Genomic DNA, 23,672 nt, shown 5'->3' on the forward strand with positions numbered 1-23,672 from the left:
AACTTTGCTGTCTGCATGATTTTTCATGCATTAATCTTAAGAAATTGGAACACACTGCATTTGTGACTGGCTTAATTGCTTCTTTGCCAAGCTGTCCATTACGTCTACATTACACTGGTTTACGCCTCGAGTTTAGTAACTGAATCATCCATTGAGCTCAGTGCAGTAATTTAATAACTGAATGATTCATCCACAAAAAGGAAAATTCTATTGAAAAGTTAAAAAGATAAAATTTTCAGTCTATACAACTACACAAATGTGTATAAAAGTGAAAAGACGTTTACAAAAATAGAGATTAGCAATGACCTTTATCCCCCTTGAGTATTCAGGTGGATCAGCAGCAAGAAGCATGCAGAATCACAGAAAGGTAGAGATATAAAATCAAAAAGAAAGAATAGGACACTGTGTATGAAGGGCAACTTAATTAGGAAATCTACTTTTGTCTAAATGTAGTAGAAGAGTTTGCGCAACATAAAACATATTTTCCTGGCTAAATGAGGTCAGTGACTGGCTGACATTAAAACAATTAAAAAAAGGTAAAGATGTTTGGTGTTTGGAGGGAGAGGTCTGATATAAATGAGCTGATAAGACAGCTAGTGCAAGACTTAGACATCCTGTCTGTAAAAAGGAGCGCTACTGCAGGTCATTCATTCCTGCTGCTATCAGACTCTACAATGCTGCACTGTAACTGTGACAATAACTGTAATAATTAATGTGCAATAACCAAGGTGCAATAATCTATTTAATACACTGTCCTACAACCCGTGCAATAATCCTGATGTAGTGACTTCTGCTGCTATCAATACCTGAACATAAGTAAGCCCACATGTATGTATGTATGTATGTATGTATGTATGTATGTACAAATGTATACAATGTATATGCACATATATACGCGTAGGTACGTATGTATGTAGGCGCATAGATATATGTATATATTTAAGTATATAGATATGTTTATATATATATATATAGACCACTAAGAATGTAAATGAGACATCATATGCCCATTCCTATTTCCTTTTTTGTATTTTTTAGTATTCTTCTTGATCCATTGTATATATATTAAGATTCACTGTATATAATTGAATGCACCTTCCCTACTCTGCACCTTCTTGTATGAGCCGATGTGACGAGTGAATTTCTCCATTGTGAGATCAATAAAGACCATCTTATCTCTTACCTTATCTTTAGAACGGGGAAAGAAACTGATCGACACAGTCAAAAAAAAAAAAACTCTGACAGACCTTTGTTTGGGATGTAGACCTGAATTAACACGGCTTCACAGTCACACAGGTCTGACTGAGCAGGAAGATATTTGAGGAAATATCAGCTCAAGACATGTTTTCAGCACGTAAGTCTGCACGTAACTCTTTATCTGTGGTTTCAACCAATTATTTCTTAATTATTATAACACACCAGGCAAATTGCAGCCAGATTAAGCCCAGCCAAGGCTCAAATCGCGGTTTCTACATCAAAAGTTCAATAGTTTTTCACCCTTAACTTTATAAGGTCTCAGTTATTCTTAAGAGGCTTTTGAACAACCAAAAACTTCACTATGAATTTATAGTAGATGGACGGATTAACAAATGGGAGGGATGGAGGAAAGAAGGAAGGAAGAAAGAAAGAAAGGACAGAATGAATGCAAGGAAGGAAGGAAGGATAAAATTTTTAGACGTGATAATAAATCCAACATCCAAATATTTTTCCATGTTTTTTTTTTATCCTTTTCCAGACTGTGGAGAAACTCTGTTCAGAGGCTGCATATATATATATATATATATATATATATATATATATATATATATATATATATATATATATATATATATATATATATATATATATATATATACAGATCAGATTTCCTGAACACTTCCAGGGATTTTTATTCCTTCATCAAATGCTTTCACAACTTCCTTTTTGTGAACGATCCAACAAATATGCAGATGAAGGCTGATGTTTGCAGAGATTGTGTTGAAGTTGCATCATGAGCAGCTAGAGGAAACAAACAGCTTCATTTCTGCCGTTTTCTCTCTCCTCCAGACACTTTGTTAAGGAAATTTAGTGAATCATTGCATTAAAAAAAAACATATTTCAGCCACTAAAAGGCTGACTGTATTTCAGCGATAGTTTAGGAGTCCATCATGTAATACTATTAACCTCCACACACACACACACACACACTCAGCCCACACGTCCCCCTGGTGAGGAACAGATGAGAGCGAGAGGAACGAGTCCAAGTGGAAACAAGCAGGAACAACTCTTAGCGCCTGTTCTGGGCTCCTGGCATCGGCTGCCCGTCCGTAGGAGGACGAGGAGGATTTAATGCATGTTGTGGTATCATTCCTCGCACACCTTGTTTTGACATTTTGCGGACAGCTGCTTTCAGAAAACAAAACCTAGCATGCGAAGGTGGGAGGTGGCAGATGAGAAAAACGAAGGAGAAAACGTTGCGGGCACTCCAAGCGACGCCTCTTCAAACGGAGCCTGGGAGAGCGTCAGAAACGAGGCGGGCCCCCTTCCCGCTCCCCCCCCCCCCGCCACCTTCCACTACCTGCTGTCCCCAGCCGATCCGGGCAGAAAAAACTTGGCGGCAGATGTTGCTGCACTAAGCTGGCTCTGAAGTGCCTCCCCGGCTCCCTGCTCTCACCCACAACACAGTCAAACCGCATTAGATCTCTTTATTTGTGCCTGGGGCAAGTTCGGCACCGCAGCTGTGTCCACCCCCGCTCTACCTTTGGTGTCGGAGGCCCTCGGGCTCTAAATGTGAGACCATGGAAAAAAAAAATATATATAAATAAAGAAAAACGTGTTTCACTCTCTTTTTCTGTCTCTCCTCTGCATCTGCTGACAGTCCAGCGGTCTGACTCCGGGCGGCGGCGGGGGGCTGGGGGTTGGCGGGTAGGAGACGGGGCTGGGGGGGGCGACGGGTGAGAAGACGGGGGTTGGGGGGGGGGCCGGGTCCCCGTGCTGAACAGATGTCGGCGACAACCTGCTTCCTTACACCTGTACGAGTCCTTGTAACCCAGCGGATGGAAGCTGCTGAAATATTCATGACCCTGGAGACTTCCTGTCCGCCATCAAAGACGCCGGCCTCCCTCCATCCCTGTGCTCTCTGCCATCCACGCTCCACGCCGCCACAGGACGCCGCCGCCTTCCTCGGCTTTGTTTACTCGCCGTTCAGACCGGAAGCCAGAGGCCCGGGAGGGAGGACACCACCAACGACACAACTCCCATTCCAACTTAACGGGGTTAAGAATTCAACGCTTTCTTCACTATCTGTCAATCATAAGCACACTGGCGCTAGGGCTGGGCGATAAATCAATTTAATCGATTAATTCGAATTTACAATTCTTTAAGATTTCATTTTTGGAAAATCCGGATTTTTTTTTTTGCCAATACACTCATTGGGTTTCCATGAAGAGAACAGCATGTGATGCTGAATATATGTTTAGGCAAATGTATTGTCAAAATATTGTTAAGTGGAAACTTTTTTTTACCATAATACGAGGTACTTCATTTACTTATTTACTTTTTTTTTAACTTAGTTTGAAGTTCACAAGTGCAGTGAAGCCTGTTCTTAGCTCAATGTGTAATACCACTAGCAGCAAATGTTTTGTTATATTTTAATTGTTTATAATGGGACGGCTGCCATCTTGTTTTACATGTTTCACAGCTTGTTTTTAGTTGCACTTTGAATTCAGCTCAACTCCCTGACGAAATGCTTGACATAAAAAGCAAGGTTTTAAAATTATTTCTTTAATTTCTTTTATTTTTTAATCCATATCGCCCAGTCCTAACTGGCGCACACAGTTACGGCTAATTAGTTCAGATATAGCGAGCACAATGGCAACAGGAAGCAGAGAAAGGATGAGAAGGGAAGAAACCCAAGCAGATAACACGACTTTAATTTTAATGCAGGTTTTCCTTTATATGAATGAATGGAAGAGATGAATGCGGTACTGAAACAGAAACATGTTGAGGCCATGCTCTGATGTTCTGACTGCAGGTTTACACGACTTACTTCCCGCCTACATGTTTAGATTTTAGAAGACAAAAAGAACAGCAGCTTTTTTGTTCCATATGTTTCCACGGCTTTAAAGTTTAATGCCACGTTTCTAACACGAATGCAGATTAGTAAGTTAGTTCAGTAGATTTACTTTGCAGCAAATTCCCATCCTTCATTTTCTAAGAGATCGGGGATATTATGGAATCATGAAAACAAATCAAGCCCAAATAGGCTGTTTCATAAATTATCCGCATCACTGATCTACCACCAAGCTTGTAAATTGATTATTTTGTTACAATGAGCGAGCAAATCTTTTTTAAATTATTTTATACATGATAATTTGGTTTATCTTGATCATTTTAACATGTCGACTAAACTGAGCTCAGAATTTAGTCTCTTCTGTTTGACCACGGTTTTGAGCTGCCTTGGTCTCCATCCTGACTGCTGGACAAATAAAAACTGGGTGCATGGATAATAACAGTGCAGGTTTTTAACAGGCCAGAGCAAAGCTAACAGAACTTTAAGGACCAGCAGGCTTCCTGAACTGGGTTGCAGGGTCTGATTCACCACAACTAAAGCGACGAGGCTGCAGCACTCTTCATCTTCTGTCTTATCACTGAGCAGCTCTACAAAGACGTGGGAGGCAGGAAAGGTCTCGATGGTCTCTTTTCCACTCTTGCTCTGTTCTAGATGTGCAAACATTGCAGAACAATACAGAGATGCCTTCTCGGCCAGCTGTGAGCCGCTCTGACCGGCTTCCCTCATCGTCTCCGCAGAGCAAACTCGTGCAAAATGTCCAACCTAACATCCAGGCTTAAACTGTAAGGATGAAGAAAAGGAATGTTCCAGTCGTCTTTTCGTGGTTGATTATTGCAAACCTGATCTAAGCAGATTTGCTATTTTAGGAAAGAAAATGCTTTTCCTGTTAAGTGAAACTGAAGGTTTGATCGTTTCTGATCTGATTTATGAAACGACTGGCAGGCTGACGGCTGATGGATTCCCTCAAGTTTACCCTTTTTTCCTTCACAGCGCCTCAACCTTACGCCACCGGAGAGATTTACAGCGTGACATCATTCTCTGAAGAAAACCCGCATGGTTCCTGTTCTCAGACCTCTGACCGGAGCAGAGCCGCCAACCGCAGAGATGCAGATGTTTCATGTTTAGCGTTGTTGTCTGAAAGTAGGGCTGGGTGATATGGATTAAAAAATAAATCTCCAATTTTATCATACCAAATCCGATTAATCGATTTTTTTCCTCCTTTTTGTTTCATAAAAAGAAATTAAAGAAATTATTTTAAAACCTTGCTTTTATGTCAAGCATTTCATCAGGGAGTTGACCTGAATTCAAAGCGCAACTAAAAACAAGCTGTGAAACATGTAAAACAAGATGGCAGCCGTGTCATTATAAACAATTAAAATATAACAAAACATTTGCTGCTAGTGGTATTACACATTGAGCAGTGAAGAACAGGCTTCACTGCACTTGTGAACATCAAACTAAGTAAAAAAAAAGTAAATAAGTAAATGAAGTACCTCATATTATGGTAAAAAAAGTTTCCACTTAACAATATTTTGACAATACATTTGCCTAAACATATATTCAGCATCACATGCTGTTCTCCTCATGGAAACCCAATGAGTGTATTGGCAAAATAAAATCCAGATTTTCCAAAAATGAAATCTTAAAGAATTGTAAATTCAAATTAATCGATTTATCGCCCAGCCCTATCTGAAAGGGGCATCTGCTTTAGATCGCATAATGAACAAAAGTTTTTTTTTGTATTATAGATCCGTAGAAATAGATTTTCTGCCCACAGCATTTCATTTTTGGGATTATTTGCGCAGCTTTACGTCGTCAGCAGGTGGTGTGGTCTGCTGGATGATGAGCTGGATTACAGCGTCTAATACATCTCAAACATTTGGTTAACTGACTTGGTGGCAGTTTTGGGAAGCACCTGTCGGGTGTCGGGTTTCTGCGTTTCGGCTCGTTTCCTCTTCGCTGACCGAGGTCGACTGAAGCCAAGAGTTTGACCATATTAGGCCGTCTCTGTCCTGCTTCCTTCTGTGAGGCTTTGCAGCTGTAGCGACACCTCACGTCTCCACGCTGAGGTATAAATAACACAATACACAACATGAAGCAGGAGCTTCCTCTGCTGAGAGGCAGCTGTGTGCGTCCACTCACAGCGACAAACAATACAGTAATAAAGCAACATGTCCGTAACTGTAAACTAAAGATGACTTGGACAGATAAGCCTCCTCAAACCACATAAACATGGAATAACCACATTTTTTGGGGGGTTACAAGAAATCATCTGACTTTCATATTTGTTCATGCATCCTTTACCCAGGCTGTAGGAGTAAGAAGCTTTTTAAAAGACAAAAAGGTGACTAAAAAGTGTGATTAAATGTGTTTGGAAGTAGAAATGACCTTTATGAAATGATTTATGAGTTTTTATACTTTGCTTGAATCCACACTACATAAAACAAAGTGCACAGAGAAGACAGAGCGACACAAAGTGAACGAGGCGAATAAGTGATTGAAGCTGCGTGTGAATCACATTCAGGGAATTTTTTTAGTGCAGCAGTTTCAGAGACAAAAAAAGACTACTTTAAAAACTATATTCACATCATATTTATTTCTGTCTTTGTAATCCAGGGCGGGATTACCAGCACTTTTGAGCGTGCATTATTCATTTTGCCGTGGGTCTCCTCGCTGCTCTCTTCGCTCTGACTGCATGCAGAGCTTTCAGAACCAGGCAGCAGCAGCTGTGGCGTGCCTGTGAGACGACGCTGAGGGAAGTAGGAACGGCTCATAGCAGCTCTCACCGTTCACCATTGTCACAGAAAAAGTCTTGCTGCTAGTCGCTGTTTGAAAGAAAGCCGCCAAAGAGGTCTGAAAAATCACTCAATATAGCAACAAAGATGCTAACTGGGCAACACTGGAGCAGCGCAGCACAGTAGCTACTATCTAGCTTTGCAGCCAGACAGGAAGGAGCAGGAGGTGTTATATTTTCAAAATAAAGTAAATTTTAACATCTCATGATATTTAAATTAATTTCAAACTCTGATTTTGGTGAGTAGAAGTGCAGCGAAAACCCTGAGAGGGAAAACTAAATCATTTACAGCAAGGTTATGAAATGTACTAGCATGCACGTTTTTTTCTGGATCCTTTTTGCAAAGACGTTTTGCAATTTCAGGATGGATTAGAAACTGTTGTAAATTAATACAGACTTTATTCATATGAGTTTTAACTGCATATTGTATGAGAACCGATATCTCTTGTCCTAGGAAAGGTACGTTTATTTTTTGCTTAATTCACATGGTTGCCTTGCAGCAAGAAGGTCTTGAGTTAATAATCTTTCCATGGGTCTGTCTGCATGGAGTTTGAATGTTCTCCCTGTAAATGCATGGATTCTCTCCGGTTACTCTGATTTGTTCCCACAGTCCAAACATGCCAGCACCTAACACGCTTCTGTCCAGACAACAAAGAGGCTAGTGCTGCTCCTCAGCCAGTCCATCAGCTTGTTACCATGGAGACTGAACACGAGCTAGAGAAGAGCCGTTACTGAATCCCGTTGATTTCTTAGTCAGGTTCTCCTGCTCTTCAGGCATCACGAGGTGTAACAGGTTCTGGTCACCTCCAAGTGCTGTTTACGTCATAGATATCCTCTTAAGAAAACTTTGTTTCAATAAGTCTTTTTTTAATATGAAACAACAGTTTATTACAAGCAACCGCTACAACGCCTACTCATTTTTGTGTTTGCCACCACAATATTTGCTGTATAATTAAGATCTGTCATGTGTTGCTGCGGTAGATCTACAGATTTCCATTTTTGAAAAGCCTTAAAGTTCTTACCTGGTCCGCTGAGGTCGGACGCATGAGGGAGACGCGATCATACTGCCGCCGCAGCAAAGCCCACACAGCATCGAGGCGACCCTGATGGCACACACATTTATGAGATTAGGGAGAAATATGAGAAGAATCTACAGGAACCTAAATAATTATATACAGTCTGACCTTCATTTAACCAAGAATATAGGTTTTAAAGAATTCGCTCAATTTAAAATTCATACTTTCAAAAATAAAATAAAATAAATAAATGCCAATTTCTGATTTTGAAGTTGTTTCTGTTTTTGTAAGCATGAGGGATGCACCAGATATCAACAATAACTTTGGTATCGGCAGTGAAACACAAAGGATTGTGGGTATTTAATTGAAGCAAGGAAGCAATGTCAGCTGTGAGGTTGTCCAAAGAGTAGGGAAATATACAAAGTATAATTAATATTGGTAAATATAGCCATGAGAGCAATATTAATATCAATATCGGCACATATTACCATATAGGTGCATCCCTGGTAAGGATTACAACACATAAAACAGGAAACAAGTAAGATACGTGTTTCTTGACCGAGGTAGCAGTTTTTAATCTAACAGAAGATTATCCCCGCTGATACATTCAATTCAATTCAATTTCAATTCAATTTTATTTATATAGCGCCAAATCATGAAACATGTCATCTCAAGGCACTTTACAAAGTCAAGTTCAATCATATTATACAGATTGGGTCAGATTATACAGATTGGTCAAAAATGTCCTATATAAGGAAACCAGTTGATTGCATCAAAGTCCCGACAAGCAGCATTCACTCCTGGGGAAGCGTCAAAAGCTCATCAAAGCATATGACCCTAACCTGAATATTATAATTATAATTAAACCCAAACAAGGTGCAGGTGTTACTGGTTGATGCATTCGTAGAACAAAACTGGTGGAAATTCCTAAGTTTGTTGCATTCAAGGAATGGAAGAAAACAAAAACGGATTTTATTTTCTTTGTATTTGACCTCAGAGCCTATAAAATCAAAATTAGCTGATTAACACTTTGGGTCAATAAGAAATGAGCATTTTAAATACGGCTAAAACAAAACTCAGCACTGGAAGATTCTGAATTTATTTATTTAGTGTTGTTTAAATTCAGCGTCCAAAAGGACAACTGTGAATGCTTCTTAAAGCTTTGACATTATTCAAATGCCAATGAATAACATCATTCCTTTAAGACTGACTTTATTAGCTAGTTGGTAATCTAGATTTTCCAGCTGTAGGGTAAATAAAAATGTTTAGAAAATAAATGTATTGAATAATTAGTTAATTTTTTATCTCTCTCCTGATTCTGAGTGGATTTAGCCTTTGTTCTTCCCTCTACCTGTTATCTGGGAGCTCTATGAAGAACCATGATGTGATAACTGAGGGAAACTCGTACCTTGATAGGAGTGTACCATTTGCTTTCAGACTGCCTGGCACTAGGAGGCGCTCTAGGAGTCGGACGTTTGATCATCGGCGAGTCCACGTCCTCTGGTGCCGACACTTTAGCATTTTTGGCCTTCTCCAGTCGAGCCCCCTCCTCAGTCGAGCCCTTTTCTCCCCATCGCACCTGAACGGGACAAAAACAGCCATTTAAGACCAGATGGGGTCTGAAAAAGCATAATCTTATGTCCGGTCTGATCCTTGTCATGATTTGAGCGTTTGTCCTGGTTTTAGGCTTTGGACCACTTAAAGACCAGCGTCCTTCTGAACAACCTGCAGTTCAGTATTTTTTTTTAAATCCGTTAAGCATGTTTTGATTTTGCAGCCGTTCTCATGTCCCCTCACAGTTTCCTTAGGTGAAGCTCTTCTGTTGCAGATTTCTAATCAGCTCACTCTGGATAATTACCCATTCATTTGGTTCTCTGCTCCCTCGTTGTTGCAGTTGTGTTCTTTTGGGATTTCTGCATCTTGGTTTCATCACAAAACCTTTTAACATAGTTTGTATCCTTCAACCTAAATTTGGATTAAAAACCCAGTCCTGAGCTCACTGACGTCTGCATTTGTTTGTGCAGAGCTCTTTTATTATTTAGGGTGAGGCCTGGACTTTGACTGGGCCACTTAGGCCTAGCTTCAGGTGGGCAGATGCGTTCAATTGTGGTAAAAAGAGAAGTTTCTGGTGAAGTTAATGAGAGAAAGGAGCCCAGGTCATCAGATCTGCACCACCAGGGCGCGCTGGAGGTGCAGCGGGTAGCACATGTACGACGTGGTCGACCCGGGTTCGACTCCGACTCGCTGTCCTTTGTCACATCTCTCTCCCCCTCCTCCACCCGCTTCCTGTCAGCCTACTGTGTAAAAAAAAAAGCGAGCCGTGAAAATCCTGCACCACCACGTTCAAACGTAGGATGTTTATCAAACTATACAGGGTTTTTTTTTTCTCCAATGTTCTCTGGTTTGTCTGATCTGTCCAAAAAAATAGATGTTCCAGAAGATTTGTGCTTCATTCAGATGCAACTTTACAACCTCAAGTTATGATGCTACCATTTAATGTCTGAAGAGAAGATTGTTTTACTCTTTAACTCTTTCAAACCAAGTCTTCTTTTTTAGACCTTTTGAATTACTAACACTTGTGTTTTTTTCTTTTGTTTTGATGGGCAGCGGCTGTTTGCTTCTCTAAGGTCTTTGTTGACATTGTGTCCACTGAGTCCAGACCAGCATCAGCATCTCTACAGATGCTCACGCTGAGGACGGTCCGTCCATCAGTGCATTTATGAAGCAGCACCTGGGGGACAACGGTTCGTCTTAAATCCAAAGAAAGCAGCCATTAAACCTCTTCCTGTGGCCGTTTCTGTGTCGTCAGGCGTGTGTTTGTGTGCACATGAGCGTATGGATGTGAGTCTGTGTGTTAGACAAGCTGTCCTGCTTTTTTAATTGAAATCATCACATCTGTTGCAAGGAAGAGACCAAAAAAAAAAAAAAAAAAATCCACCACCACACGAACGGGGAGAGGTGATTAATTAGCGACACATTTTCTAAGCTGTAGGTTAAGCCATGACAATATAGAACAGCTTCTCACAGTCGTCCCAGGCCTGGTGCGGCGGCAGGAGAAAATCTGAGCCCTGCCACGAAAGAAAGATACGTTCTCATGTCAGCGCTCCATAATAGTCTGAAATATAGGCTCTCTTAACCTTAAACGCAGAGCAAAAGGAGAGGCTGACAATAAGCAGGACCTCGTTTTCCCCCCTCTGGGGGAAAGTATGGTGGATAGGAGGCTGTCTGTGGGAATTAGCCTGCTTAAGGAGAAAAATAGAGCATGGATACCCAGGCCTGTAGCTCAGCAGCGCTCGAGAAAAAAAAAAGTCAGGAGATAATTGATCCCAGAGGATGATGGGAAAACCCACAACGGCTGAGAAGCAGGAGACGGTACACTTTTAAAAAAGGAAGGAGTGGAAGATGTAGAGAGATTTAATCTTTACGGAGGACCTGGAAATCAATACGTCCGCCCTGGATCAGGAGTTCAGGACGAGGGGGGGGGGGGGGGGGGGTGGACAGAAAGTCAGCGAGGTGGACGTGTCAAGATGACAGCGGCACTCAATCTTCCAACTGAGCAGCGACTTGATCCAATCAGGACGAGCTAGCGGGACCTGTCATGTCGGAGGCATCAGAGGAGTGACGAGCGGAGCGGGCGGGTCTGGCCGGCGTGCCGCTCCGCCCGCCGCCGCCTTCCCGTTGCCACGCCAACCCGGACATCACCGAGAACACTCAGCGTCAGCAGCTTTGTGGAGGACCACCTCCGTCAGATGTCCTTCACGTCCTCATGCCTGCGCCGGTACTTCCTTCTTAAAAACAGGTTTTAGTGGCTCTGCTGTAGAGGAAAACTAAAAGCGGTGTCAGGATGATGTTTAGGAGCTGACCTCCATGCGTTTGATCCCTCCTGCTCCTCTTCCTCCGTAGTACGAGGCGTCCACAGTCGGCCACTTCTTCTTTGGCAGCGGCTCGGGTTCCTGGGAAAAGAGCCGGGAAAGTCAGACGTTTCTATAAATGGCATTAATGAGAACAGCTCCAGCAGCAGATCATTCATGTTATTGTTTCAGTTTCATCAGGAAGGAAGAAGCACTCTGGATGTTTTTTTATTTCCTCCACTGTGTGGAACAATAGCCTAATCTTATCAATTAGCCATGAAAAATGTCTGATTCAGCCTCTACACTTACCTCCACTCCTGGTAAATATGAGTAAAAGCCTCCAAATATTTTTAGCTTTTATTGCAGCAGAGTACGTCACACTTCAAAGCTTAAAAAAAAAGTGGAAACTTATCCCACATTAAGAGATAATTATTTGTTGGAACGGTTATCGCCACCACTGCTTTTAAAACCTCGCCCATCCCCTATCATGCACTCTTTATTTGATCATTTAGTGCGTTTATCACTAATTAACAGGTTTTTTTTTTAACCCTTATATTTGTGTTGGTGGGACAGAAAAGGCTCCTCCTGGTATGCCTCCTGAACAGCCAGGTGATATTTATAAGCATCTAAGGGTTTAATAGGATTATTGAAAGGTTTTATATTTACTTTCCTTATCACCCATTTTAAAATTTACAGTTATTTCATTTGTTGTAAATATTGCTCTGACTGTAGGAGTTAAGGCAAGTTGTCACTTGCTCATAGCTATAATTAATCCAGAACAGTTATAAATATGTACATCTACAATATATTAACTGATTTAATTGTTTATACTGTTTGTATCAATTTTATTTACTAAATACACACATTTTTTATATATTTTTTACTCTGTATTTTTCTTATTTTAATAAACAATTATTTCAGATTTTTTTTACATTGTTTAATTTATTATTTCGGTTGTTTTTCTTTGAGATAATTTACTTTACAAACTAAAAATATATTTTATTTTTAAAGCCCTACTGACGTAACCTTGCCCTGCAGGATGAATTCTCGCCGCATCTGTGCGCTCAAACATACGAGAATCCATCTTGTGCCGCTTCGCCTTCAACCGTTTGTGTCCGAACCAAAAACGGTTCGGGCCAATCACGTTGCATTATGGGACATTACAGTGTGCCGCTAGCAAGAGCGGTTGAGCCCGCAGACGGACCGATATAAACATGGCAGAGCAGCAGGACGAAGTGCCTTCACTAGCTTACCTTGTTGTGGTTTCTCATAACCCCTGCTGCTGCTTATGTTTTAATTTGATAACGTGATTGGCTGAAATCAACCTTTGGTAGGCGGGCACTAGGTGTGACTTCGCCCAATCGGTTCCCTCCTTTCCCCAAACTTCTTCAAATGGAGCAGACCCAGGCTGATAATCAGCAGAACTACACATAATCAATCTAGCTGGCCCAGCCGGGGGTCGTTCTGCATAGAGTTTAGACGTTCTCCGTGTGCATGCATGGGTTCTCTCCAGGTACTCCGGCTTCCTCCCGTAGACTGAAGACGTGATTTTTAGGTTAATTGGTCTCTTCAAATTGCCCTTAGGTGTGAGTGTGTGTGTGTGCATGTTTGTGTATCTGTGTTGCCCTGTGATGAACTGGACCTGTTCATGGTGTACCCCCCCCCCCCCCCCCCCCACCCCAACACCCTGCATGAGTGAGCAGGTATAGATAATGGATGGATGGACACAGAACATTTTACTCTAACTCAAGGCAAGATGCAGGATTAGTTTCTTAATGCTGTATCAATCTGCTCATCCCTAAAAAGGCCCAATAATATAAGAACCTATTTTAATGTTGAAGGTAAATGTGGCTAATTTTCAGCTGGAAAATGAATTCATGTGGGCAGAACTATGTCGTCTAATCTGCATTGCAGTTGTGTTGTCGTCTCTTCTGCAGGGACATACTCACAGGTGGAGGGGGACGGGAAGGTGGAGGAGGCGGCGGTGGGTCTTTGATGACCTGGATAAAGAAGAAACAAAAGCTGGTCAGCAGCAGGACACGTACCCCCCCCCCCCATCAGGACACAGACGGGGCTGACGGGGCTGATTGGTGACAGGTGACGCAGCCTAACAGAGACGTCCCTGAGCTCGTCTCATGATGCCGCCGCTGCCAGCCTCACACGCAGCGGCTGCCGCCCCGTCGTCCCGCTGATTATTACAAGGATCCTGCTTGTAAACCAACATCAGGGGCCCCCCGTGCAAAATAAAGAAAAACTAAAAATCAACTTGTTGACAGGGGAGTCTTTGGGGTGAGCGCCGTAGCCCATTTAGCTCCTAATTAATTGGATGGGGTTCAGCGCTCCGAAGCGATTCCCCCCAATCATAAAGTCCTAAGGAGTTAATTAGCTCCAACGAGATGCGGAGAAGGAGGCTCGGGCGCCGCTCCAAGTCCTGTCTGCGGGGAAGAGGAGCAGCGGCAGCAAAACAAAAAGAAGAAAAAAAAAACTAAAACACGTTCCCAAAACCATTTCCACCACGCCGCTCAATGACAGCGGAGCGACCGGCCCGGCGGCGGTTTCTGTGACAGCGTGGAACGACATGGCACCTGAGGAGCAGGTTGTCCACAATGTGAGTCCACTCAGGGAAGAGACGCCTGGACAGACGTGCATCGCAAAGCAAAGAGGAGCGTGACGGCGACATTTGTCAGGTGTCGCTCCGACGCTTCACAAACTGACGTCCGCCTTTAACGGCGGGAAGGCTGAAGACAACGGCCACACTCACTCAGAGGCAGCGCAGCCGGGAAGAGACGCGCAGAACCTTCGTCTGCCTTCCGGTTTTTGGGATTTCAAGAGCTGCAGATCACAGTCTGACAGGCAAACGGCAACTCAATGAGATTCAGTTCATTTATACATCGTCAGTTCACCTCACGTCACCTCAGGGCTCAAAGGCTCAGAGTCAGTCCCGTCAAATCGTCCAGACAGGTTGGTAAAAAGTTTTCAATCTAAGCAAACCTGGAGCATTGCATCAAGTCTTGACCTGCAGGCTTGATACAATAACCATGGAGCCACAGTGGACAGCTGCTGGCATTGTGTCGCTGGCAATCCCTCATACCGAGCATGCATGTAGCGACAGTGGAGAGGAAAACTCCCCTTTAAAACAGGAAGAAACCTCCAGCAGAACCAGAACCAGGCTCAGTGTGAAGCCTGGGGGAGCACACAGAAGCGCTGATCCAGGAGTACTTTCTATGTGAGAGAAGGGTAAAAACGTCATGGCAGTACCAGCTCTGTCAGGCAGGAAAGACACTGGGTACGTAACGTAATCGGCGCGGTTCACGGGCCTGTTTTTAAAAACGTAAATTCACACTAGACGCTGCAAAGCGCGCTCCACAGCTGCGTGTTTCTGCACAGAGAAGAACTATGGCCACATGGAAGGTGCGCCTTGGCCTTCCTTCTTCTAGCTGACAAAGTGTTGTGAGAACTCAGCAACAATGTGTGCAACCCGACTTCTACCACCTTGTGGCCGAACTGAGACTCAAATCTTAATTTTTGGACACTTTTGGAGGTCAACTTTATCACAGGATGCTTATACGTGTCTGAAATTAGAACTTCAATCTAATTTAGGGGTTGCGTGGCGTAAATATGCGCGTTGTACGTGAGTATTATGCTTCTAGTGTTATTTTATCACCTGATTAAAATGAAAAGCTAACCTAAGTGTGAGACATACGCATGCTGGGGTTTATCCTCCTCTAGTGTCTTCATCTTGAAGAGAAAGACAGCTAATCATGTGAGCTTTTTTCAGGTGTAGAAGGTGAAAGAGGGCAACTACAGTTAAAAGCTCCGCCAACTGACTGAACTGTTGACAAACTGTTTAGTGATCATGTGAAACTTTAAAAAGCACAGATATTTCCAAAAATGAGCCAAAAAACACTCATAAAGCAACTTAGTCTTCAGCCATGTTTGCCCTTTATTTTCCTGTCTGATTCTGAGACTTTGATTAAGAGGATGGTAGGAACAAGCAATGCACAACTCTAACTGCTAATTAATTAATAAGTCATAAAACATGGACTGGTTCTACAGCAAATAATGCTTAGTGGAATGTCATAAAAGGGAAGTATTTACAAAAGGCTCCTTAGCTGCTGTATAAGTAGGCGAAGCTTTCTGGTCCAGAAATCTCCTTCCGTTGCCCCCTGCTTCCACAGCTCTGGACTTTAGCACCAAACAGAATAAAATCTGAGAGCATATCTCAGCTCGAGGTGAGGCGAGAGCGCCGTCTGGCTCATTACTCATCAGAGACGGACACTAAAGTCAGACCTGGTTTTGCATTTGCTAAAGTGGTTTTGGAGGGAAAAGGAAGCGATGTAATTATGGCCTATCATGGATCTGAACAGCTGTTTCATTCCTGGTTAAGCCCAAGGATATCGTGGCTATCCCAGCACCGTCGGCGCTGCGCTGTTGTCATTAGAATAATTAAAAACAATCAATTAGGGTTAATTAATTTCTCTTTGACACGCAACTGGCTGCACACAAATCCTGCAGAGGTCTACGGGTGACCTCTCCATACGCTGATTAACAGCATTGCAGCCACACCTTACGTTGGCGGGATTATCTCTTTTTATTAAGTAATTATGCAGCAGATTTCCCGCACATGTTGTGGGCTAAATAAAGCATTACACAAGCGCCGGAGCTCTGCTGCTCTTTTTTCCCAGCAACCTGACGGACAGATGTGAGCTCTCTGCAGCGCGCTGGCGTAATTAAAAACTAAACCGCGGGACGCTTAGCCATCTGACACCGGCCCCAGCGGCTCGTCCGCCGCGGCCGCCGCACGGCGGGGGATCCGACCAATCACAAGCACTCGGGGCACTGTCCACATATGGCTGTCTCTGCGAACGTCCAACCGGGCTGGAAAATCTGCTCGCTCCCAGAACCCAGGCTCAAACGGTGTCGCGTCAAGCTGTTTGAGGAGGGTTGTTATGATGGATCAGTGGCAGGTTCCATATTATAGAGTTTAAAAATGATTTAGGCGAACCTGGCGTTGGGAAATAAAGGAAACAAAGTTCTGTGCTCCTGTGAGGGACAGCTTATTATATATAATTACACTAAGTAATCAAAAGTTAGCGACATATTAAGCACCAAATGAGCTGAAAAGGTTTCCACACGTGCTTCCAGTTTTGCAGCGACTCGTTGGTAACTCAGACAAATGGCCTCGCCTTTTAAAGCCTCGTCTCCAGCCCTCTGATTTAAACGCGAGGCGACGCCGTGCAGGGCTTAATATTCAAACAAATGATAAACAAAGAAATTACCGCTCCACAGCTTGTCTGACCTCCCGTCTGGCACGGGGCCACGCGGGTGGAGGCAGAGGAAGAGAGGGATTGTGGCGCAGGAAGTTTGTGTGTGCGCCTCGCCGCCTCATCCCGACTGCTGAAGCCTGGCAGACTGGGGGTTTAAATATTAACAAGCCACACATGGCCCTCCTCTTCTGCCGCGTCCCTCGGTGGAAGGCAACAGCAGCTCTCTCCACCAAGACAAACAAGTCCGCGGCCAGACATGCTGCAGGGGGTTTACATTTTAATGCCTCTGTTGGTTTTCCAAAATATGCTTCCATCTCATCCTGGACGGGATCCCTGCAGGTCCACGCAGCCAGGTGACGTCTAGCGTTTCAGGGGTGAGTGAAGGCAGCGATGGGAGGGGTGGGGGGGCGGGGGGGGGGTGAATTTGCCTTTATCAGATCTCGATAGAAAAAGGCTCAGAGAGAGAGAGAGGTGGTGCGGCGCCATCTGTAGCCCCTCTCTCATAGCCCCAAACGATAATCTGCTGTGGATTTCTGTAATTGGTTAAGTGGGTGAGAATTGCTTTATAAAGAGGGCGCGTTCCGGCTGGGGGGGGGGGGGGGGGAGTTTAAAACAGTAGTTTTAATGAATGCTCAGGCCTGAACAAACAACATGTGCCCAAGGGACTGAAACATCTGGCACGCTGTAGGTTTACTGCATCTTTTTAACCTCTATTTCAGAAAAAGTCATAAACTTTTCTTTAACTGACGGGGTTACATCCACAGCTTTAAGCAGGATGATTTATCCTCAGGCGTCCTTTACTCTGGCATGCCTGATGTTTTTAGGCGACAAATATTCAAGGACAAATCCTAATTTCACAAACAGAGGTTGCTGGCTAATGATTAATATCTAACATACATTTGTTTTAAAAAACAAGGCGTTTCTGAGAAGCTCACACACATGAATACTTCCACCCTCATTACAGAGCATCTTATAACACAGACACTGCTCTGGGTCAAAATATTAGACCTTGAACTGGACTTGTATCTCTTTAAAAACCTTTTAATGTCCCCTCTAACAATTTTACCTCTTTGGTAGCTCAGTTTAATTGTGGTGTACCTCAGAGCCGCATCCTTATACTCCCTAAATTTTCAATCAACATGATTTCTCATGGCCAGTTCAATCAGAATAATTCAATCAGAACATGTGTATCATACATCAACATTTCTGGAAGCTTCACTGACTCTACATCCGCAACGGCTCAGGCTAACCCTCCATCTGATCTGTCATTTCGTTGTATGTATAATGACAAATAAATTACTTTCCTTTCCTTTTAGCCCTGGGTTGCCCAGATGTTTCTTAAATTCAGCGAGTATAAATAAGTTATCATTTTGCTTTAATTTCCTTTGATCATGACTCAGTGAAAGATTTCTTCTCAGATATAAAAACTGTGAAAAACTGAATTCAGGCTCAAAAAAATTTTTAACTACTAAAAACGTTTCTCTAAATGCTTGCCAATATTGACAGCTTAAATGTTAGAAATTAAACTTTTTTATCAGAATACATCTGCAGCCCATGATTGGACAGGGTAACCAAACCAGAGGAGATTAGTAGCTCCCTCAGCAAGTTCTAGGTCTGCTCTGAGGTCTCCTTCAAGTGAAACATTCCCCAAAACATCCAAAGCAATGCAACCAACACGTATTCTGGTTGCGAGTTCAAAAACCCACGGCTGGTTCCTTGCAATGCGGAGGAGCAACAGCTATAATAATAATAATAATTTGGAGATGAAAGGACAAAGTAGGACTTGTAGGGTGGTTGGTTGGTACATAAGAAATCAAGCAAACTCGCCTTCATTCTCTACAGATAAAACCTAAATCTAAACAAATTCCTATACATAAAATTGCTTAGAAATTGTTTTATTAGCTACATCAAACATTAATAACGACAATAAAAGAACAAAGAGTAGAAGACAGGCAATGAGGAATAGCAGCTGATTGACAAGATCAGAAAGCGCAGTTTAAACTGGAGCAGGAACAGATTTAATGGGATTAAACCAGAAATAAATCTCTGGTATTATTATTAATCACGTCTGTCCCTGGGAAGGCCCAATGTTAGAGTTGTATAAACAGAAATTTCAGCAACTGTCACTCAGGTCTTATTCCTGCTAATCCGTGCCTTGGTATATGCTTCGTTCTGTTTGCACGAAATAAATTCATCAGCGCACAAAACGTGTGCTTGCACAGGATGTGGCTTCTTCACTTCCTCTCTTGAGGCTGCAACACCCCTGTGTTTGCACGGAGGTGCAGTGAAAGGCTGAGCAGATATTCAACCAGGTTCTGATTCTGAACATGACGGCGGATCGCACTGAGCGCGCTCTGCGTCAAAGAGCTCAGAGCCAGGCCAACCTGCGCTCTCCTGACGAGTGTTTTGCTTGTTTGTTGGCCATAAAACACAATTAAAGTCTAAATTAATGCATTATGTGCGTGCTCCTGAATAAACAGGAAGTTTGCACATCCTGAATGTCTTCTCACTTCTGTCATTGTTAAAAATTAGATATAGTAACTATGGGTAACTGTTTACTGTTAAACTAATACAAACACAGAAGAGTTTTATCGGCTCAGAAGCTGCGGTCATGCTGCGTGCATGAAGGAACCACAGCGGTTAACCAAAGCTCAGCGCCGGTTACCAGCAGATGAGCAACACTCACCACGGTGCAGAAGAGCGGCCAGAACCACCACATGAGGCCCAAAGCCACCAGCGCCAGCAGCACCAGGATGACGATCAGAACCACAAAACCATCCGACTAGAAGGAAAAAAATCAGAACAATAAAACAGATTATTTATCAAAATGCAGGAATTTATGTTAACACATATTTATACTATTAGACTGTAAACTGTCAAGAAATAAACATTTGTAAAACATAAAAGGCAGAGAAATGGGAACAGTCATAAACCCAAATGTGATGGATGGACCGGTATGTCCCGCCTTAGACCTCAATGCTGCAACGTGATTGGCCCGAACCGTTTTTGGTTCGAACACAAGCGGTTTTAGCTGGAGGGGTGTAAGAGGAATTCTTGTGTGTTTGTGAACAAATACAGCGAGAATTCATCTTGAAATTTAGTGCAATTTACTGTGATTTTTCAAGCTGTATGCAAACGAAATTTCGTTCTGTATGCATTTGTGCATACAAAATGACAAATAAAGTTCATCTTGTATCTTGCAAGTAAACAGTATCAGAGCGAACGCTTGCCGTATACGGTTTTATTGGAAGATAAATATATTTGTGGATTCTTTTTACGGTCAAAATACCCGACAGGGCCCTTTAAATTGGTCTGACTAAAATCAGACAGGAAATCCAGACTTACACATGTTGACGCCGTGATGGTGAAGGCACCGGAGATGAACGTCTTTCCACCGTTGATGCTGATAAGAACATCCATAGTCCTGAAAAACAGAAATAAAATATATTTCATATTGTAGTCTGGAAGAATATTATAATATAGATAGAGATATATAGATATAAATTAATTAAATCCATGTCAGAGTTTTTCTTTAAAACACCAATATGCCATGAAAAACGGCAGATTCAAAGTGTGCAAAAAGCACATCTTAATCTTAAAAGTTGCTTAGATGTTTCCTTTTTGTCACAAGTTAAAGTATTTTTTTTTAAGTTTATTTAATATGCAAAGAATGAGAAGCATTGTTAAGCGACGCCACGTTCACAGACCTGGTACCTAGTGCATAAAAACATTCATCAATCATGGAAAATAAAAACAGCACAAAGCAACAACAACAATAAAACACTGGATTATTGTTCACAGACTCCATCTGAGCCAAGATTTCATCATCTGAACAAAAAATGTGGATAACATTTTAAACTAAACGACATCTCCTGATAAAACGAACACACGCCTTTCAGAGAAAAGAACAGCCCAAAAACAAACGAGCAGACAGGAAGCGAGTTCATCGCCTCATCCTCCCGGGCGTCGGCGTGGTGGGATCAACCGACTTGACTCGCGGTAACGAGGCCCGCGCACGCCTATGACTTATTTAGCGGCAGAAACGCCGAGGCCGAAACGGCCGCAATTAAAAACCCTAATGATGAACGGCACCGCAATTTCCATATGTCTGTTACGCCCAATCCAATTACGGCAGGTTTAATGAGAAGTCGGGACGCGGAGCGAGTGAAACGCTGGAAGCCCCCACCCCACCCCAACATAAAACAGGAGCGAGGAGACACAGAGGCCCGCAGCGCGGTGTTGTGTGCGAGGGGCCAGCTGTGAGCATGCGGCGGCGTACTGGGGAGGCCTGCATTAAAAAACTGCTGCTGTGGAATAATAACCGGAGCGCTGTGTTTGCTGTGGATGTAGCCTGAGGCAGCGCCTTGGGCCGCCAACTCTCCTGCGGTTCAGAACAGATGAGCAACCAGACCGTGTGTCCATTACTATGCAGAGTATTCTAAATATTCTGAAGTGACTTCTTTGCACCTTACCTTGTTTGCAACACTAAATATTTAAGACGCAGGTCAAAGAACTTTGGTACAGGATGCACTTTGACAATTCACCCAGCTTGTTGATCCTTCCCCGCCCTTTTTCAGCCACGTATCAGTCTGAGGATTTTCTTTTGTAACGTATCATTTCTCGTTGAGCCTTTTTGGTTTTCATTGTTTTAAATATTTACACCCATAGACCGGTAAAAAAAAAGGTAGGTCTCATGATATTAGAAACAAATGCAACAGCAATATTGTTGATTACAAAGCCCAGGGCCGGACTCAGAAGGATGTTGATTTGCATGGTTTTAATGATCGCTTCAGTCAAACTGTTGTTACTATTTTATATTTATTTATTATTTTACTAAGACTTCCTTTATTAGTGACTGAATATGTAGTGAAATGCAATTGATCCTTGTATCCAAGGCGGATTTATCTCAAGGAAGACTAATAAAGATACTTTGACTTTGGGAAGAAGCAAGATTTGGTTCCCTAAAAAAAAACAAATATATATATTTCACTCACTTAAAAGGAGCAATAAGTAATAAGCAATAACTTAAAGGAACAACTAGGCGGAGCTTGATCACTGTCTGTGGATCAAAACAAGATCTGAGTCAACCCCCCCCACGTCTCACCCATTGCCTTCTATTCGCATATTTGCAAAGGATAAATACACGGCAAACCAGCGTCACCTTATGGAGGAACATTTCTAGTGAAGAAGAAAGTAACTCATATAACTTTATAATGCTGTTAGCAACAGAACGTTTTGATCTGCTGGACGTGTTCGCCGCCGTTTTGCTGCTAAGCTACGCTGCTCTGGTGGTGGCGTGTTATAGCAGGGCGGGGCTAAGCCCTGAGTGGCAGCTGTTCACGTGCACGTACGTGCATGCGAGTACGGCCTGGCTTTGTAAACGAGAGACTAGAGAGCAACATGGTGAGATGCGGTGTGGCGTCACACCACATTCCATCTAAAGAGATACATTTGGTTCTTCACAAAACTATTTAGTTCTTTCTATCCAAGAAAACGACCCTCCGCCTATTTCTCCTTTAAATCACATTACACCGCTACACAGACCTGCACATCAGTAGGTTCAAACTGATGCATAAAAATGTGCTATAACTACATAATTTTTGGAATTCTACTGATTTAATTTCACTGTTTATTTTGTGTAAAGTCATTAAAATCCAGACCTGGAAAATATGAAAGACGAATATTTTCTTTCCTTTCTTTCTTTTTCTCGATCCACTGTATATATGTGGACACACTGTATATATCTGATGTACCTTTTCCTCCTTTGGCACCTTTTTTGATTATTGAGCCAACATAAATTTCTCCACTGTGAGATCAATAAAGTCTCTCTTATCTTATCTTAAACGGAATTTGAAAGCTGCACATAGAGAATAGGCTGAGTGTTTGTAGATAATGAACGTAGAGGAAGTCACTGCTGCTTTGGCAAGGTGCTCGGCGTCTTTGCATGTTAACTAAGTGCTGAAAGTGAGGCGAGAGGTGAGGGGGAGGAGGGCTAATTCAGCTGACACTTTCAGTCCACAATAATGGTGGGCAGGTTGTTAATCAAGCTGGAGGTGCAGATCTTGCAACGTAAAGGAGGAAAGCTCCCAAGCGAGTTACACTGACGAGCCCCCCCCCTTCATCCTGACAACGGCGGACATCCTGAATGCACCACAACCCAACCATAGAGACGAGGCCTCCTCTGCTTCCCCTCACATCCACGCCGACCGCTCAGCTACTGCACAGCAGGCAGGATCTGGGCACAGGTCATGCACCGGCTTCTCTATCACCGTCTTTACCCGGGTCTATTAAACATGATCTACAACTATGCTATTCTCATCTAAATTGTATAATGTCAGAAGAACAGGCGGACGTTTCTTCTGGTAAAACACATTTCATAAATTCAAGAGCTTGAAAGACAAGTTTGGTATCTGTAGGTTGTTATTTACTGTGAACTTTTTGCACTTTTACCTCCAGTTCTAAGCTTCCTATTTCAGAATTCTTCACATTTTAGAGCTGTAGCTCACAGGAATACCCTCAAAAAGTTGCCTTATTGCAGTGAATCAATTAAAAAGTCAACCAAAAAGAAATACATTATGAGTTATTATCATACATTTTCATATTTCAGGTGTTAATATTGAACACGAAGGCTGACAGCCAATAAAAACTCAAAAATAGGTTTGTCAGAAAATCTTAAGATTACATGAGAGCAAC

General features: G+C 42.7%; 1 protein-coding gene across 1 annotated transcript in view; it reads right to left on the minus strand.

Moving 5' to 3' along the window:
* Positions 1 to 23,672, minus strand: part of antxr2a (ANTXR cell adhesion molecule 2a) — a gene marked incomplete at its 5' end in the record, with an annotated part of 99,559 nt that overhangs the window by 43,075 nt on the left and 32,812 nt on the right. The window contains 6 exon segments of the mRNA XM_036144337.1: positions 7,868 to 7,948; positions 9,270 to 9,440; positions 11,725 to 11,814; positions 13,662 to 13,712; positions 19,666 to 19,761; positions 20,325 to 20,403. Of these exon segments, the coding sequence (XP_036000230.1) occupies positions 7,868 to 7,948; positions 9,270 to 9,440; positions 11,725 to 11,814; positions 13,662 to 13,712; positions 19,666 to 19,761; positions 20,325 to 20,403 (568 nt within the window).

This window comes from Fundulus heteroclitus, chromosome 12 (assembly GCF_011125445.2).
Source record: "Fundulus heteroclitus isolate FHET01 chromosome 12, MU-UCD_Fhet_4.1, whole genome shotgun sequence".
In the NCBI taxonomy this organism is placed as follows: domain Eukaryota; kingdom Metazoa; phylum Chordata; class Actinopteri; order Cyprinodontiformes; family Fundulidae; genus Fundulus; species Fundulus heteroclitus.